At 36.9% G+C, this 19,141-nt stretch overlaps 1 protein-coding gene across 2 annotated transcripts in view; it reads right to left on the bottom strand.

Moving 5' to 3' along the window:
* Positions 1 to 19,141, bottom strand: part of BCAS3 (BCAS3 microtubule associated cell migration factor) — a gene marked incomplete at its 3' end in the record, with an annotated part of 574,649 nt that overhangs the window by 334,981 nt on the left and 220,527 nt on the right. For both annotated transcript variants that reach the window (XM_079725284.1, XM_079725285.1), the window contains one exon: positions 422 to 572. In XM_079725284.1, the coding sequence (XP_079581410.1) occupies positions 422 to 572 (151 nt within the window). The remainder of the gene's footprint in view (positions 1 to 421; positions 573 to 19,141) is intronic.

The raw sequence follows: 19,141 nt of genomic DNA, 5'->3' as shown, positions 1-19,141 counted from the left end.
ATTAGAAACATGGTTGTCATATTAAGTTCTCTCCTTAGTATTGGTGTCAGTCAAAATTTGGGGGTCATTATAAATCCATATCATGTCCACAAAAGCAAGAAAATGCAACTGCACTACTTTCAGACAAAGCCACAAGGCAGCAACTATAAGCCTGAGTAAATGGATCTGGTTTTTATTAGCCAATACTAGTTTTCACAACTTGTCACTGCTTTGTTTTTTCTGTGAATGTGCGTGTACATGGCTGTGTATGAATGTGTTTGTGTATGTTCTATACTTTGTATTTAATCTGCTGCCATTAAGTCTCATGTGGGCTGTAAATGAAGAGCATAATCAAAACCACCCAAAGAAAAAGTATGTTTTATTTTTGTGTATTTAATCCTCTAAAACAGCTACTAAAAAAGTATCAAGCCTGAGGCCTTACCCTGTTCGTTTGGTGATGGTCCCCAATGTCATTGGCTGCTTGATTTGTGCAAGAGGCATCAATACCATCAGGCTGGGGAGAGGAGAAAGCCGGGGGTTGCCAGGGTTGTTGTTGGCAAAATTATTGTAGGAGTCTTGGCTGTTGAGTTTCCCTACAAAGAGAAAAAAAGAAAAGAAAAGCATCACCAAGGGAAGTTTCCTTCTCTGATAGGATTTGCACTGACTCCACTAATCTTTTAAGAAAGTTATCAAAGGCAGAAGGGATTCTAAAAGAATCATGGCTATATGGATGGAAAAAAAACAAAGGACTCTGGTAATACCAAATGTGCATTGATTATAAACAGAGACTGTAGTGTTTGAGGATGGGGGATTGGAGGATACAGAATTGGATAGATGTTACATGGTTATACAAATAATTGGTATAAAACTTAATTATAATTTTATGGTGCTATAAAGAAATATAGGATAGTAAAAGAAAATAAAATGGCAAGATCTAAATTAGTCTAGAGGAAGCATGGAACATTTCCCTAAACAAGCTTGAGAGTAAGTGGGGAGAATATTCCAGCCATGGCGACCTGCAAAGGCTCAGAGAGCAGAAGAAACATGAGTCATAAGGATGTGTATCCATAGAACGTACCACAGTAGACATAGGGTGAGACTGACAAAAGTCAATAGGCAAAAACATTGCCTTACTCCCAAAATGTACCACTCCCCACCATAAAATTAAAAAAACATAAATCAACCCTTTATTTTATGATGGTATTAATACCAAAAAAAAAGAATAGGAATTATGGCTCATTAACAACCAGGAAAAACAAGCTCTGTGAAATAAAATCTGATCTGCAGTGAGAGTAATTACTCTGCTCTCACCAATAAGCCAAATTCCTCTCATGCACTTATCTTTTCTCCCTCTCCATGGCCTTGCATTTTCTGGAACATCCTATAAATGAAATCACAAAGTATGTACAGTATTGTCTTGCTTCTTTCACTTGCCAATAAGCATCTGAGATTCATCCACTCTACATTTTCCTACATGTATCAATTCTTTCCTTTTTATTCCTGAGTATGATCCCATTGTATGGAAGTACTTCAGTTTCTTTACCGAGTCATTGGCGAAAGGACCTTTGACTTGTTTCCAACTTTTGGTTATTACAAATAAAGCTGCTATAAACATTTTTGAACAGGTTTTTGTATGAATGTAAGTTTTTAAAAAACATATAAATAATCTAGGAATGGAGTTGCTGATCACAGTAAATGAATGTTTGCATGGACATAATAATTGTATGTTTAAGATTATGAGAAAATGCCAAACAGTTTGACAAAGTAGCTGATCTTCACACTCCCACCAGCAAAGTATGACAGTTCCAGTTCTTCTGCATCCACACCAGAATTTGGTATTGTTACTCTTTTTGATTTTAGCTATTCTGGCTTTTTTTTTTTTTTTTTTTTTTTCGGTACGCAGGCCTCTCACTGCTGTGGCCTCTCCCGTTGCGGAGCACAGGCTCCGGACGCGCAGGCTCAGCGGCCATGGCTCACGGGCCCAGCTCCGTGGCATGTGGGATCTTCCCGGACTGGGGCACGAACCCGTGTCCCCTACATTGGCAGGCGGACTCTCAACCACTGCGCCACCAGGGAAGCCCTATTCTGGCTTTTATTTGGATTTCTCTAATGGTCAAAAATGTTTAGCTTGTTGTTGTTGTTGTTCATGTACTTATTTGTCATCCATATATTTTCTTTGGTAAAGTACCTATGTAAAGCTTTTGCCAATTTTAAAAACTGGGTTAATATTTTTGCTGAGATATAATTCATATACCATAAAATTCACCCTTTTAAAATGTACAATTCCATGGTGTTTAGTATATTCTACAGAGTAGAATCATATACTATGATCACTATCTAATTTCAGAACATTTTCATCATCCAAAGAGAAAGCCCATACCCATTAGTTGTCACTCTTCCTTTGCCCCACTCATCCACTTTTGATACAGGAATCTTCTCTGTTTCTACAGATTTGCCTATTCTGGATATTTCATATAAATGAAATCATACAATGTAGTCTTTTGTGAGTGTTTCTTTCACTTATTATGTTTTCAAGGTTCAACCATGTTACCAAGTATCAATAGTTCAGTCCTTTTACTGGTTGAATAATATTCCAATGTATGGATATACCACATTTATACCAGTTGATGAATATTTGGGTTGTTTTAACAGGCTACTATGAATAATGATTCTATGAACATTAGTGCACAGGTTTTTATGTGGACTTGTGCTTTCAATTTTCTTGGGTATATACACCTAGGAGTGGAACTGTTGGGTTTATATTTAACCTTTTGAGGAACTGCTAAACTGTGGCTGCACCAGCGTATGATGGCTCCAAATTCTCCACATCCTCAACAATATTTGTTATGGTCTATCTTTTTTATTTTATCTATCCTAGTAGGTGTGAAGTGGTATCTCACTGTAGTTTTGATTTGCATTTTACTAATGACTAATGATGTTAAACATCTTTTTCATGTGCATTTTGGTAATTTGTATACCTTCTTTGGAGAAATGTCTATCCAAAATGTTTACCCAAAATTGAGTTATCTTTTTATTGTTCAGTTGTAACAGCTAATTATATTCTCAGAATATAAGTCCCTTATCAAATACATGATTTATAAATGTTTTCTCCCATTCCATGTGTCATCTTTCACTTTCTTCATGGTATGCTTTGAAACATAAAAGTTTTTAATTTTGATGAACTCTTTATATTTTCTTTAGTTGCTTATTCTTTTGTTGTCATATCTAAGAAACCACTGCCCAGTCCAAGGACACAAAGATTTAGAGCTATGTTTTCTTTTAAGAGTTTTATATATTTTTAGCTCTAACATTTAGGTCTCTGACCAAATTTTTTTTTTTTTTTTGCAGTACGCGTGCCTCTCACTGTTGTGGCCTCTCCCATTGCGGAGCACAGGCTCCGGACGCGCAGGCTCAGCAGCCATGGCTCACGGGCCCAGCAGCTCCGCGGCATGTGGGATCCTCCCAGACCGGGGCACGAACCCGCGTCCCCTGATTTGGCAGGCGGACTCTCAACCACTGTGCCACCAGGGAAGCCCTCTCTGACCAATTTTGAATTAATTTTTATAAATGGTGTGAGGTAGGGGTTCAACTTCATTCTTTTGAATGTTGAATATCCACTTGTTCCAGCATCATTTGTTGAAAAGATATTCTTTCCCACACCAATGGATTGTCCTGGTACCCTTGCTGAAAATCAAACGACTATAAATGTAAGAAATTATTTATGGATCTTACTCTCAAATTTCAAAAGTTCTTTATATATTCTGGATATAAATCTTTTATAAGATACATGATTCTTACATATTTTCTATCCTGCTGCGACCTTTTTCTTCCCTTACAGATCTTTTAACAAGCAAAATATTTTTTCATAAATTCCACTTTATGAATTTGTTTCTTTTGTACATTTTTTGTTTCAAAAATTCAATCTAGGGGCTTCCCTGGTGGCGCAGTGGTTGGGAATCTGCCTGCCAATGCAGGGGACACGGGTTCGAGTCCTGGTCTGGGAAGATCCCACATGCTGCGGAGCAACTGGGCCCATGAGCCACAACTACTGAGCCTGCGCGTCTGGAGCCTGTGCCCCGCAATAAGAGAGGCCACAATAGGGAAAGGCCCGCACACTGCGATAAAGAGGGGCCCCCTCACTGCGATTAAGAGTGGCCCCCAGGCTTCCCTGGTGGCGCAGTGGTTGGGGGTCTGCCTGCCGGTGCAGGGGACACGGGTTCGTGCCCTGGTCCGGGAGGGTCCCACATGCCGCGGAGCGGCTGGGCCCGTGGGCCATGGCCGCTGAGCCTGCACGTCCGGAGCCTGTGCTCTGCAACGGGAGAGGCCACAGCAGTGAGAGGCCCGCATACCACAAAAAAAAAAAAAAAAAGAGTGGCCCCCGCTTGCGGCAACTGGAGAAAGCCCTTGCACAGAAACGAAGACCCAACACAGCCATAAATAAATAAATAAATAAATAAATAAATAAATTCAATCTAAAAACTTTTTAACTTTTATATTTTACACTTATTTACCACAACCTTACAAATATGCATTTCGATTTTTTTTTGTTTTTTAACCAGTGTCCTCAAAATAGTACCTATAATGTCTATTACTTCAATACAGTGACACTTGAAATCTGAGGCAAGTCAGGATCCATGATCTCTTTTGCTTTTTCCATTTAATGATATCCTGGCCTAATGACAAACTTAGAGCTAAATTTAGTTAAGCAGACATGTTATGTCAATTTGTACTGCTATCTGAAAATAAATAGAAAACACATATAGTCACTGAAAAGAAAGAAAGGAGAATAGCAGCAGGGAACATACTATACTGTAGAGCAGAAGCACCCATTTGTACATTTACTATTTCTATATTATTTGGTGTCACCACCTTGTAAGTCTACCACTACAAAATTCAAATAAGTTACAAATCTCCCAGAGAGAAGGTTATGAAATATAAAGACAGAAGTTGGGATTACATTATCAATGTCCTCTTCAGATACAAGCCACATGGAATTAGAAAATTTAGATCAGTGTGTTTGTTTTTTTTCATTTCCAAATTATTTTGAAATTCTGCCATATCGGGATGACTTCTAAAATAGCCATTACATAAACCCTTACCCAAATACACACATACAGAACTCACTGAAGACAATATTTTAACTTTCAAAACTCCTATAACCCTTGTTCACTTTTTTCCAGGAAGAGTAAGGACTGTGAAGCATCTCTGTCACTGCAAATAACGGTTTTTCAGAGGAACTTAAGATAGAAAAAAAAAAACAGACAGAAAAATCATGCTGAATTCCTTTTCTTTCTAAGACAGTCAGTGGTCTGTTATGCTTCTTTGATGGATCATTATATCCAACAAAACTTGCTGCTTCCACCTATATTTTGTCATTATCTGCAAAAATGCCAGCTGGGATTTTGATAGGGATTGCATTGAATCTGTTGATCAGTATAGGGAGCACCGCCATCTTAAGAATATTAATTCTTCCAAGCCAAGAACATTGGATGTCTTTCCACTTATGTAGGTGTCCTTTAATTTCATTGAATACTGTTTGGATCTGAATCTAATTTGGATCTGAAATCAGACCGCAACCAAGCCAAGAACATGGGATGTCTTTCCACTTATGTAGGTATCCTTTAATTTCTTTGAATATTGTTTGGATCTGAATCTAATTTGGATCTGAAATCAGACCGCAACGCGAAATATGTCACAAGCTAATGAAATTCAAGGACTATGTTTAACACACACATTTCACAACGAGCAGTCAAATATTTGTTGAGTGCCTTAGCCTAAGATCACACACTGTGAGGACTGCATTCTTCGTTGTCACAAAGCTTACAGTCTAATATGCATGAAACAGGAATAATTAAGTGCTAATTGCCTAGCACTAAAGATAAGTACACACGGGATCCATTATTTGCAGAAGAGATCATAGAGCAGTGAGACATAACCTAGGCTTTGAAAGATGGGTAAAATATGGATAAGAGCAGAAGAGTAGAAATATTCTGAGGATAAGGATAACATGAAGGGGAGAGCATGTAAAGTGATGCCACAGATGGGAACAACAGTAAGAAAACTCTAACTAGGAGAGAATTATAATGGAAAGCAATGGGAAGATAATATATTTCAGTTTTAGAAGAATATTTCAATTGAGGCAGAGGAGTAGGAACTTAGGTACCTAAATTCTTCAGCAAGGGAACAGGACAGATTTTGAGATCACTGAACTTTACAGGTAGGATGCGTAGTCTAGAAAAAGGAAGTTATTTCACTGAGAAGCTCCAAATCTTGTGGTTTAGTTAGCCATAACTTAAAACCCTTCGCTGGCTCACCAAGATAAAACAACCTAAAGGGAGCATACAAGGTACATCACATCTGTCCCTCGCAGCCTTCTATCTTATTCTCAAGCAACACCCAAGTATTTATGAGCTTTTATTCCTGGTGTCTGTGTTCATGATGTAGCCTGTGAAACCCAGTGCATCTGAAAGAGTAAAATAAGTTGGGTATATTTCATAAGAATTCATAAGTGTCTGACATATTTTACTATGTGGTAAGGAATTTATAAAAACAGCTTTAATGAAAGAATAAATAAAATGGTCAACAATGACAAGGTTCAGAAAGGCAAACATAGAAAACTACTAACTCTGGTAATCTTCAATAGGGTAGCTTCACTAAAGAGGTGACAAATCATATGGAAAGGGATAAGTAAAGGGAGCGTTGATAAGAAATGATTCCGGTAATGGATACAGAACACAAATTTAAGGACTTCGGAGCTGAAAACAAGATGAGATACTGTACCAGGCAAAGGTTTCATTCAACATTCATTCTTTCAACTCACACTTTTTGAGCCTTATTGGTATGAGGCCCTGTTCTAGTCCTGGATAAATAAGTCCAAGGGACTCCTAAAGAGGTCATAACATAATGAGACAGAAAGACTATAGGTCTTTAAAGAATTTAATGGGAGAAAAAGTGTTAATAAAGATATCTGCAAAATGTCTCAGGAACAAAAAGGAAGGAGACGTTTTTCATTGTTGTTTTAAAGGGACGATATGCAAATTTTGAGTATAGAGGAAGGAACTTGGATCTTCTCATCTTCACTTTTCTAGTAGAAAATAAAGGATGAGAGCTGTGTGAACAATTAATTCAGGAATTAGTAAAATGAGGGAACTAGCTTAGACAAGAAATCTCATTAAATCACACGTAATGATCTACGTATAAAAATATATGTTAAAAGCACAAAATTTAAAAATGAAAGTTCATACTGAATCAATCAAATACACAAAAAGAGTATAATGATCCTTTTTTCCCTTTTCAATTGTTCAAAGTCTTTGTTTAAAGACAATTTTCACTATCTCTTTCTTGTGTTATGGATTTTCTTTGAAAATGAAGCTAGAATCTAACAAACCCCCAGATTTACCCTCCACAAAAACTGTTAAGACTCCTCCAGAGTAGGAGCAGTATCTTACTAGTTGTTGACAGCTCAGTAAATGCTGAATGAAGGGAGGAAATATATTTTTTCTCATATCCAGGAAGTATAGGAAAATACAGCCCTATGATCTATAGAAAAAAAAAAAATTTTGGAGGGGACACCCAAAGTCCTTCAGAAGATAGCCAGGTGCTGGAACCCATGGCTTTCACTAGTCTCCTTAGTCTTAGGTTGACTCGGCCAGGAGCCTAGACTTGGTAACTTTAAGAATAGATCTTCAGACACTTCCTTATGGATATATCAAACCTAAATTTCTGAGTCAGGATTATTCTTGAAGCCTGAAGCTTCTTAATACAAAGAGGCTCAGCAGAAGAAACTCATAGTATCCTAAGCCTTGGACGTGGATTAAGTCTGTCCCTCCATCTTATGCTTCAATTTCCCTTTGCAGAGACAGGGAGAGCAGCACTTTCTTTGCTCCACCTTCTAGGCATATATATGATTGTAACAGTAAAATTAAAAATTTCTGAGGTCAGTGAAGAGTCACTACATCAATTCTAAATGTCACCTTCAGCAACCATTCTTTACTATGCTTTTCTCTTTATTGTATGAGTACAGTGAAAATAGTGGAGGCTGTTTAATTGCAATTTTAGTAGTGGGCTTCATAAAACCTTAAAATACATATAATATTTCACACAGCATTATACTTACAAATTCCAGCTGGGAAAAGACCTGTAAGTGACAAATGCCATGAGAATGGATATTCTCACAGTATTTCTGGCACATCCAAACAGAGGAAGTCTCAAAAATCTCATGAGAAAATAAGCTCTTCTAAAACTCTCATCCCAGTTTTTTGGGCTTACTCTATACAGATAAACTTCCATAAGCCTTCAGGCTTTTGGGTCTTTAACCAAATCCACCAGAGCTTTGATCCTTTAGAGGTTTACCAGTCCCCAAGATAGACGGAGCTCTCTTGGGGTGGGGGAAAAATCCCAAGTTCCAATAAAATGCTTTCTCAATAAATTAAAGCAGGAATTCTATTTGAGAATAGAAAATCATTTAAAAATCAGAATTTTCAAAACATCCTTTGATGTTTAAAGCGATATTTTGTTTTCAGTTGTTTATCTGTGTACAGTTATTATAGTTTTTAATGTTACAATACAAAGCCCGAAGCCAGAACAGTTCACATCGGGGTTTAACCACTGACTTTTTGTATTTACTTGTACAAGTTTGCATTTTTGAAAAAGGAATTATGAAAACAACCTCATGTGCTCCTTTCTTCTCCCCCGTTCTGCCTTTTTTTTTTTTTTTTTTTTTTTGCGGTACGCGGGCCTCTCACTGTTGTGGCCTCTCCCATTGCGGAGCACAGGCTCCGGACGCGCAGGCTCAGCGGCCATGGCTCACGGGCCCAGCCGCTCCGCGGCATGTGGGATTCTCCCGGATCGGGGCACGAACCCGTGTCCCCTGCATCAGCAGGCGGACTCTCAACCACTGTGCCACCAGGGAAGCCCCCAGTTCTGCCTTTTGGATGAAGAATACCTGCAGGTACGTTGGGGAAAGAAACTTTCAATCTCCACATTAACACACAGCACCTCTGTCTGTGTGTGAGGCTGATGTGGTGTAATCTCTGTTTACTAAAAATGTTTCTAACTTCAAAATGCCACCTTATCATGTATGCACTGTCCCAAAGTATGTTTTCCCAGACTTTCTATACTATAAACACACAGGGGCAAAATGGATGAAGTTGAGGATAAAAGAGAGAAAATAACAATGGGCTTTGTTGCTGTGCTGGAGGAACAGCCTGTCAGGTCAGCTTTGCAGAGGCATATTCCCAAACCAGTCATCATTAACAGACTCACTTCCACAGGAAAAAAAAAAAAAAAAAAAAAGACAGAGTCTGAAAACTCCGGACAAAAGAAATCCCTGCAGACAAAGTAAAAACAAATTAAAAGACCCATTATAAAACACAGATGCTACAAGGAAAATAAACTTTCCAAGATTTACTGGGCTTTGACAAACTTGAACATTTGTGGAAAAGACATCAGCAACAACTCCCAGGTAATGTGGCTGCAAAGCTAGACTCCTTTCTGTTTTATCTTTACCCTCCCTGCAGAAGCTGCCAGGTTGGTATTCTTAGCTTCTGAATGCATGATGTGAGAACATGTGAATGTGGCAAAGTGCCAGCCACAAGAAATCTCTAAAAGCCAGCAAGATCCTGAGATTATTGCCCATTTCAGATTATGCTAAATATTAAAGTTAATACTGGTGTATCTGTGTGTACACCTTCATTTCTTCTTAAATGCAAACCAGAAGAGGAAAAATAAGATGTAAATGCAATTATAGGCCTCCTCCCTCCCCTTTAAAAAATTTCCCTATCTTACCATACTGCGAACTAAGACAAATGAGATCAGTTAAAATAACATTAAGCAATCAAGGGATCAGAGTTGTAGGTGAGAAAGGACCTTAAAAACGGTATCACATCAGTGAAAAAGAGAAAACTTTTTGTTATAGGATTCTAGAGGCACAAGCTACAAATTACTGCTAATGAGGGTCTGAGGAAGATTCTAGGAACGGAAGGTGTAAGAAAATAAGAACTACAATGGAATCAAGGGGACCAAATGGAGAGTGTGGAGGATAAAGAAGCATTGTCTTTTGTTGTCATTAGGGATGCAGGGATAAACATAAAAATGGCAAAGATTCATGTGGAAAAAAGCAAAATGACACTAGGCAGTGTTGATGGTGCCCCTAAGGGAGAGCACAGCTTTTAGGAGGTCTGCATTATCTTCTCACTTTTTGACCCTTAACATGGACACAGACTTCATTCCTTTAGGCACTCCATTATTTCTGAAGGTTTACTAAAGAAACATATAGAAATGAGACTCCTACAATAGTTTCAAATTCTGTTCTCATCACCCTTCCACACACCTGTCCACAAGATCCACTCTTGTTCTAGGATATAAGCCTCTCAGTCAGTGTCCTTGGTCTGGTAATATTCTGAACCCTTACATTTTGAAATTGGAGTAACGAGGCACACTAAGAGGCAATGTGGATGTGACAACCTGGCACTCCTGAGAAGATAAATATATAGGAAGAACCCTATTCCCAAATATCCCATTATTATCCTACTTCAACCACCTACTTTACTCTAAGACCTCATGTAGATGGTCTACTCCCAACATCATGTCTTTCCAAAATAAAAATCAGGTAACAAGTTCATATGGGGCTTTTTTGGTGCTTTTTGCTTTCCACGGAAGAACAAAATGTTCCATCTGCTTTTAGTATCCTGCTGTGGAATTGACAGGGATAAAAATCCAAAATATACCAATGAGTTTAACTAAGTTAACTCTGTAGTTGAAAAGCTCCCGACTTCTTGACTCTGTCAAAAAGAGTACAATGGTAGTTTGTTTTTTAACAATCGCTGGAAATGTAGGCTCTGAAAAGCTAAAAACACTGCTTAGCTCTTGCTTGCCATCTAATTTAACATTAAAGCTTTCTCAGCCAAACACTCGATAATTATTTAATCAAAACCAAATAGAGTCCTTTTGGAATATATAAAAAGTATCCTGTGCAAACGGGAATTTCCTGAATGTGGGTTGTTTGGGGTTGACATGGGAGTCTCTGTTTCTCTTTTTCTTTCTTTCTCTCTTTTTTCCCCCTTTCCTAGATGAGAATGACAAGCTTCCCAGCTGCAGTTCCAGGACTTTCACCCTCCTTTTTGACCTTTTCTCAGGCGTATTCCAGTATAATCTGTAATCTACTCAAGTAGGAAGAGGAAACAGCAGCGCCCTGGTGAGAAACAGTGCCTTCTGACCCACATACCAAACTGGGCGGAAGCAATGCTTGTTCACAGGAGCCAAGGAGAGCAGAACACACACAATTAAAAGAAAATGAATAATACATCCCTATTTTTTTAAAGACTGTTAACAGAACGACCAAACAGTTTTGGTGACAAAGTGCAAGATAGGAAGTGTTCAAGGACAATTCTGACTAGGCACTGACTTGTTTCTCCCTGTAAAATTTTTGGAGCGTAACAGGTGGTGAAGCAAAGATACTGCAAAAACATACATGCATTTCAAGCGAAACACTTGTTGCTTTTTCAAGTAAACAGTTCACAACACAACAGACAGGTACTTTGAGGTAGGGGTGGGGACGTAGAAAGATAAGAAATATCCCCCACAAAATTAACTTGAAAACAAGAATCCAATTTTTTTTTTTTTCTTTGCAAGATGGGGTTGAGGTTTTTAATGATACTGTCATCACTCTTCCCACTATATACAAAGTAGCTGCACGGAACTTTGCACTAGTGCTTACTAAATGTCAGTATAATTAAAACTTCACATTCTGGAGACTTGAAACTGCACTATTTATCAAATATTAATCAATATATAAATTTATAGGGGTTCCCTGGTGGCAGAGTGGTTAAGAATCCGCCTGGCAATGCAGGGGACACGGGTTCGAGCCCTGGTCTGGGAAGATCCCACATGCCACAGAGCAACTAAGCCTGGGCGCCACAACTACTGAGCCTGCACTCTATAGCCCACAAGCCACAACTACTGAGCCCGCGTGCCACAACTACTGAAGCCCACGCGTCTAGAGCCCATGCTCTGCAACAAGAGAAGCCATCGCAATGAGAAGCCCACGAACCGCAACAAAGAGTAGCCCCCGCTCGCCACAACTAGAGAAAGCCTGTGCGCAGCAACAAAGACCCAACACAGCCATAAATAAATAAATAAATTAATTAATTAAAAGTATATATATAAATTTATAAATATTCAAATACACAATGTGCTAGGTAGTTTCCTTTTCTAGTCTGAATACTTTTTTACCAGTTAATTATTATCTTAATGTGTTCACTACTGTTACACGTAAATGTGTTTTTCTTTCCTTAAATCCAAAACTCAATAAATTTAGAAAATTTACACATAAAAATAAAAAGTCAAAAGGAACTAACTGTTGCTAAAACTATATGTAGAACAAGATCAGTCTACACTACTCCAAAAAGATACCAAAGCTGTCTGAGAACAAGGATCCTTGGGATGCAAAAATAAGCCTAGAAAGGGAGATAAGTCAGAAACAACATTCAAAAAAATACAAATAAGGGGAAATAGGAAATATTTCCAAAAAGTTTCAGAGATAAAAAGTGTAAGGGGACAAGCACTGAAATAAACTGTATGAAAATCTTCTGTCTGCATCTCCTCTCCACTATACTTTTGGCACAATTTGTTCACACAGCCAACCCAAATTTACAAAATGAATTTTTAAAATCTCCTCCCATAAGTGGGAAGTTCATTACCTTAGTTTATTATTCTTGCAGCATTCCAAGATTTGGGATGAAGACAATTTGTAAGAGCTGGTGCTCTTAATGTTTAAGAAGTTTCAGCAATTTTTAATTCATTTTAAACATTAGGATTGTAGTTTACCACTCTTTCCACAATGAAAAATCAAGGAAGACCGTCAATGGACTATATTTAACAGTAGAGGGAACAATGCAAACTGTTTGTATAAAGAAGGAGAATAAAAGAAAAAGATCTTGGGATTTTACTTTAAGAATCAAGTTATTCCTAAAGACATAAGCAACCTCAAAATTCCCCACTCTTCTGAATCGAAGAATAGAGTTTTGGGACTAAGTGCTCAGAAGTGAAGACATTTAATAACCCTAGTGCAAAATCCCCAGAATTAAAAATCCCATAATCTAGCAGCACTTAGACCAAATCTGTGATTAAATGAGTTCCCCAAAGTATAAATAAATACTCATTAAAATTCTTTTTTGAAAATATCCCACACCCATATCTCCCATGCTTATCTCGCAATGAATTCTGTATCATGTCAACAGATCAAACAGAAGCACTTCACTGTTCAAGGAAAAAAAAAAAAAAGAAACTTATCTGCATCATTCAATAAACATAATGCTATTACTTAAACTGTTGAACCTATAAGATATGGAAAAATGGGAGCTGGTACTGAAATAAAAAGAAACACTGTAACAAGATAAAATACTGAATAAATTGCAAGATTTAAGGTGTAATGTTTTTAGACTTGGAGGACTCAAAATAATTTAACGTTTGCAGAACTGGTCTTTTTCCAGTACATTAAACACTGTATACTAAGGAAAAATTAAATATTAAAATCAAAGTATTTTCTGTTGAATAACAACGATCGTAGTAAAATGTAAGCAACTTTCATAATAATCAAAAAGATATAATTCAAAATAGCGAAGATGCTCCCCACAACCTCCTTCCTGCTCCCTTACCCCCACCCCACGGAAGCCTTCCTTCTTTTTACTTATGACTGTTAAGGATATTTTCTGGCTCTATTTCAGCATCATGACTCAGGTCATGAGAAGTGTCAAAGATGCATTTCCTTCAGATGGGAAAGAGCAACAGATTTTAACAACCATACAAAGATGGGAGTACTGTGCAAAAGAGCCAAATCAGCATTTTTGACAGCAGGGAAGATAAAACCTTTTATACTCACATATATTTTATTTCCAGCTTAAAAACATTTAAATATCATTCTATCAAAATATGCTCACATGTTCTGCTCAAGAAGAAAACAGGAAACCCATTCTCAATTTAGCTGCCTAAATTATCAACAATTTGTGAGAGAGTACTGTTCACCGACAAAAAAAGAAAAAGAAAGAAATCAAAGTACACATATGAACATTAATAAATAGTTCGAGTCCTTGTCTTCCAAACTTATTTTTCCAAAAGCAAAACCATGAATTTACCTGTTTGCATAAAAACTCCTTTGATAGAAAGTCCTTGAGAATGAAAATCACAAAGAGGAGTGATACCATGACCATATCTGGGCACCTGAGAATGATGACTCTACTTCTTTCCCTGTAATTCTTCTGCCTTAGCAGAAACACTTTTTCTTAATCAGCTGGATTACTACCAGAAAACCATAATCATTTATCAGTACTGTTGTTTTATATTTTCTTTCATCCATGATTTTATCAAAAGTGTACACATTTCAATCCATTCCGAACTGGACAGGAGTGAAATATTATTGAACATTTGTTAAGAACTCCCTACTAGTGATGATTCTCAACACTGAAAAGGGAATGGCCTGTCTCTTCTGAAGCTGCCAACAACAACAATGCCCACACTAATTCCACTCTATCCATTTTGAAATAGTTTCACTCTTGTGCCTCATTCTAGCTTCAATATTCTCACCTGCAAAAACACATCATCCAATGTTAATACCTCTTTCAATGAACCTTAAATCCCTTTCCTTTTCTCATCCTCCTCCAAATTCTAAATGTCATTTTATGCTAAGAACCTATTATGCTAAGAACCATAACAGTTTCTATTTCTCAGTATGTGTAACGCTGGCACAGCAGCGACCTCACTCTCCGTACCCTTTTGTAGTTTACAAACTATAAGCCAGCAGTCATATTTTTACTTCCTGCTCAGATTTTTAAGTTCAAGACTGCTCATGGCTGCTACTCCCAAGTCTCATAATTTCTAAATCTGTTTATTTGGGTCACTCATGCAGACACTGGTCGTTGTGTATCCTAAGAAGCCCAATTCCTTCTCTCTCCTCTCCCTCCAATTTTTCTAAAACCAAATTTTGAAAAAATATTTCAGTGGAACCTGACCAGAATTTTCTTAATTGTCTTCCTCACAGGAAAAGTAAGGCTAACTTAACGTGCAAATAGATAAGCCAAATCCTCTTGTAGTTAGTTATTCTAATCACCAGACTAAAACAATGTTGAAGGATCAACTCCCTGAAAACTAACTTGTAAGTCTATTGTCAGAACGTTTCTAGAGGATTCCTTCGTGGGGAAACTGACCAGTCAAAGTGAAAAGATCTACAAATACTATTGATCGGGGGGTGCCCTAATAAAACTGATAGACCAGTTGGACCTATAAACTGGTATGAGCTACTTGTGCTCAAAGAGCTTCCAATCAGTTCTTTAGTATGGATGTGTTGATCAGCTGGATAAATATGAAATAACAAAATAAATCAAATAATAATAAAATTTTTTTAATAAAGTAAAAAATAAGAATGATCAGCCAAGGATTCCTAGACATTCCGGCCAGTATTTTAGTTTAATCAGTCTGAGATTGGGCCTAGGCATCAGTACTTTTTTAATCTATCCAGGTAAATTATAATGTACAATCAGGGTTGAGAGTCCAAGATGAAAGATAATGATGACCACAAAAAAACTGAAAAAGGAACTCAGAGGAAATAGAGATACTACCAGGAGCAAAGAAGTGCATCAAAAATTATAACTATCTTTTAAAGAGATAAACAATTTTACATCTGTGAAATAAGAAAAGGATGTGATAATAAGAGAAACGTTCACAGAAAAGGTTATTAAAAACATATTGCACAAATAAAAATCTAATAAGAAGGTTAGGAGATAAAGTTGGGGATATTCTCTTAAAGTAAAACAAAAAGACAAAGAGACAGGAAATAGAAAAGAAAGTTAGGGGTTCAGTGTAGGTGATCCATTATCCAACCAAAATGATTTCCAGAAAGGGGCAAAAAAAAGAAAACAGCAAGAAATAAATTATGAAGAACTGAAAGAAGCAGACTCTGAGTGGGAGAAGTGGGTGCAGGAGGGTGCAATTTTTCTTTATAAAATTGTGGCATTATTTGACTTTTATAATAAATGTATGTATTGCTTTGATACAAAAATTAGGTAAACAAATACAATAAAACTACAATGAATGTTAACAGAAAAGAGAAGCAGAGATTAAGTATAAGGCCTAATGATGCCTCAGTAGTGGAGCGTAATCACTCCAGTCCCATAAAATACAGAGAAGGTCCTTGAATAACAATGTATAGAGAAACAAAGAAAGGAACTTTTAGAACACACAGAAACCACTTACTCAGATGATTAACGAAAAGAGTTCCCTCCATTCATTCATAGGAGCTAGGTACCTGGACGGGGTACTAAAACTAGATAATAATTGATAGTAACATATTTCAAAAGTCCAATTTTCTAATAAGACTTTGAGGAATAAATCATAGAAAACATCATGAAAAGGAAGCTAGGTTATTATAAAATCTTAGACGACATCAACATCTATAGTACACCAGGTTCATGCCAGGGTTGCCATGATTACCATCACAAGAAAGTTTAGAAAAGATCGCCCTCTAGAGGCATGTCTCATTAACCATTTAAAAACAAAACAAGAAACCTGGAGTCTAAGATGTGCCAGTGTTGAAAATATAGAGGAAATACAAAATATTTCATGAACAGTAAAGAGGAAAACAAAAAATGATAGTTTATCTCCAACTGCTAACTACCTGAGCCAGCATTTATTTTAAGGAATAAAAAAAAGAGAAAAAAGTGTAGCATATTCCAAATGATAGACAAGAGATAAAGTATTCAAATAGACTTTAATCAGTTTTTATAGTATTAAATTTAATATAAAGTATAATTTAGAGACAATATAAGAGTGTTAGAAGATACTCCACAAGTAATTTCATTTTCCTCAAAAACTATGTTATCTGAAACTTCCTCTCAATTTTCCTGTGAACCTATAACTGCTCTATAAAACAGTCTATTAAAAAATGATGCTATTTTTATTTAGTAGATGGTTTCTCCAATTAGGGCTTCTGAAATAAAAGAACTTTTCAGGATGGTATTAAATATAAGGTCTCTCTTTTCAATCCACTTTCCCTAAAGAACTCATCTGTTCTGAGAAACAATAGGAAGTGACATGAAAATATTTTAAATATGCATGATTTTGGTGTATAGATGTAAAGACACAAATTCACTAGGAAAACTTTAATAGACTTGAAAACAATAGATTAAAAACTTCATCTGAACTACAAGAAAGTACATGCAACCAGTAAAAAACCCAGGTACTAAACTAAGATAGCCTAAAAGAAGATTTTTATCCATTTACATGTATATACTGTATATATATATACTGTGTCATATGAGGCATAAAATTTAAAGCAGAGCTACAGTGCACATGATTGATTTTTCTTGGCAAAAATTAAAACATACAAATGGAAACTTCAATCCACAAGTAAACAGTGATGTGGAAAGAGAAGTCAAAAAACATCACATTATTACTGATTGTCTTAAGTAGGTGAAACTATATAAGGCTGAAATGGGTGGTTGCTTTGTATTTACAGTTGTGATGTGGTCTGTATCAAGAAAACTACTGATCAACAAAAGTAAGTAATTACAATAAACCAGCAAATGAAAGCTATAAACACAGTTTCTGAGTGGTAAAAAAAAAAAAGGATGCCTCATACAGATGCTAGGAAGAAAAGTGATGCTACCAGTTACTTAGAAGCAGTTTATTAAAATAGTGAGGCTTCAAGCCCAAGAAATCAGAGGCCCCCTCTACAGGACCCAGAGTTTCATCCATTACTTCCATTTAGAAGAAGTAGAATCTGGAATTCAGATGCCTAAAGCTGTGACTCAACGATGACTCCTCCCCTGAGGACCAATGAGTTAATGGGAAGGCGACACTTCAGAGAACTGTAGAAGTAAATCCAGAACCCCTCTGTTAACGCAATGGAAATAGTAGGAAAAAAACAAATTCCTTAAAAGCCCTACCACATAGTGACTGTCATATTCTTGAACCTAAACTGGAAAACTAATTTGCAAAATAAAGAAATGCAAAGGCTAGAGAATGGGTAGATTAATTTATCCAACTATATTTCCTAATGTATGGTATTACAATGAGCAAAAACAGATGAAAAAGAAAAAATAATAATACCTTCACTTTCGATTTTGCGCTGGGTGTACTTTCATTTCAGAAACAATGTCAGAAGTCAACTCATCAATATTGAGTCTAATAATGCTACAAAAGCCTATGCACAATAAGGTCACAATTATATTTCAGTCACTTATTATTTGGTGAATTCTTCATTTATTCTCTTTTCTGCATAAGAGCCACTATACAAAAATATGAATAATGAATCAGTCCTATATACCTCCTAAGTAATAAACAGTATCAATAATGCAACTAATCATAGCAGCTAATCTTTTCCTGAGTTATTTCATGTGTGCCAGACACTATTCAAAGTGCTTTGATCCTCACAATAACTCTCTAAGGTAGGTAATTTTATTATCCCCATTTTACTGATAGAAAGTTAACGCACAGGTAGATTAAGTAATTTGTCTAAATTTACAGAGCCAGAAAGTCACAGAGGTTCTACCACAGGAAGTCAGACTCCAGGTCCTCCAACTGCCTCCCCAAGGAAGTTACAGTTAAAAATGGAGATCATCGAAAATAATAGGTAGAGAGCAGTAAGAGATAAGTATGGATAAATAGCTCACAGAAGAAACAAATACCAAAGTTAGACACTTTATGTTAAGAGGGAGAAAAGCACACTGTAAGCTGAGCTGAGCTGAGCTTCAAAGACGCATTCCACGTTTACCTGAAGAAATAAGTGGAAAACAATTCAGACGTAGGAACAAGGTGCTGACTGAAGCTGAAAAGCGAAAGCAAGTAATTAAGTTTGCTTGGAGCATAAACAATAGTGGCAGAAATGGTTTCTTCATTCAGCAAAAATTTACTAACTGGTAAAGGGAATGCCTCATCTCCTAGAGGACTATTCGCCTGCAAACATGCTCACCTCCTATTTCTATGAGAAAACAGAGGCAATCTCCTCTTTGCCCTCTAACCTTTCCCCATTTTCCTGTTCCCCTTTACATCAATGTTCATTGAAAGGCCTGTCAATACTGGCCTCCAGTTTCTCTCTTCCCATCCTTAATAAAATCCTCTCTTATCAGGCCCCTACCGCTTCACCAAAACTTGCTCTTATCAAAGCCACATG

This window comes from Hyperoodon ampullatus (genome assembly GCF_949752795.1).
Source record: "Hyperoodon ampullatus genome assembly, chromosome: 19".
Taxonomy (NCBI): domain Eukaryota; kingdom Metazoa; phylum Chordata; class Mammalia; order Artiodactyla; family Ziphiidae; genus Hyperoodon; species Hyperoodon ampullatus.
This window is presented reverse-complemented; position numbering and strand designations above follow the sequence as displayed.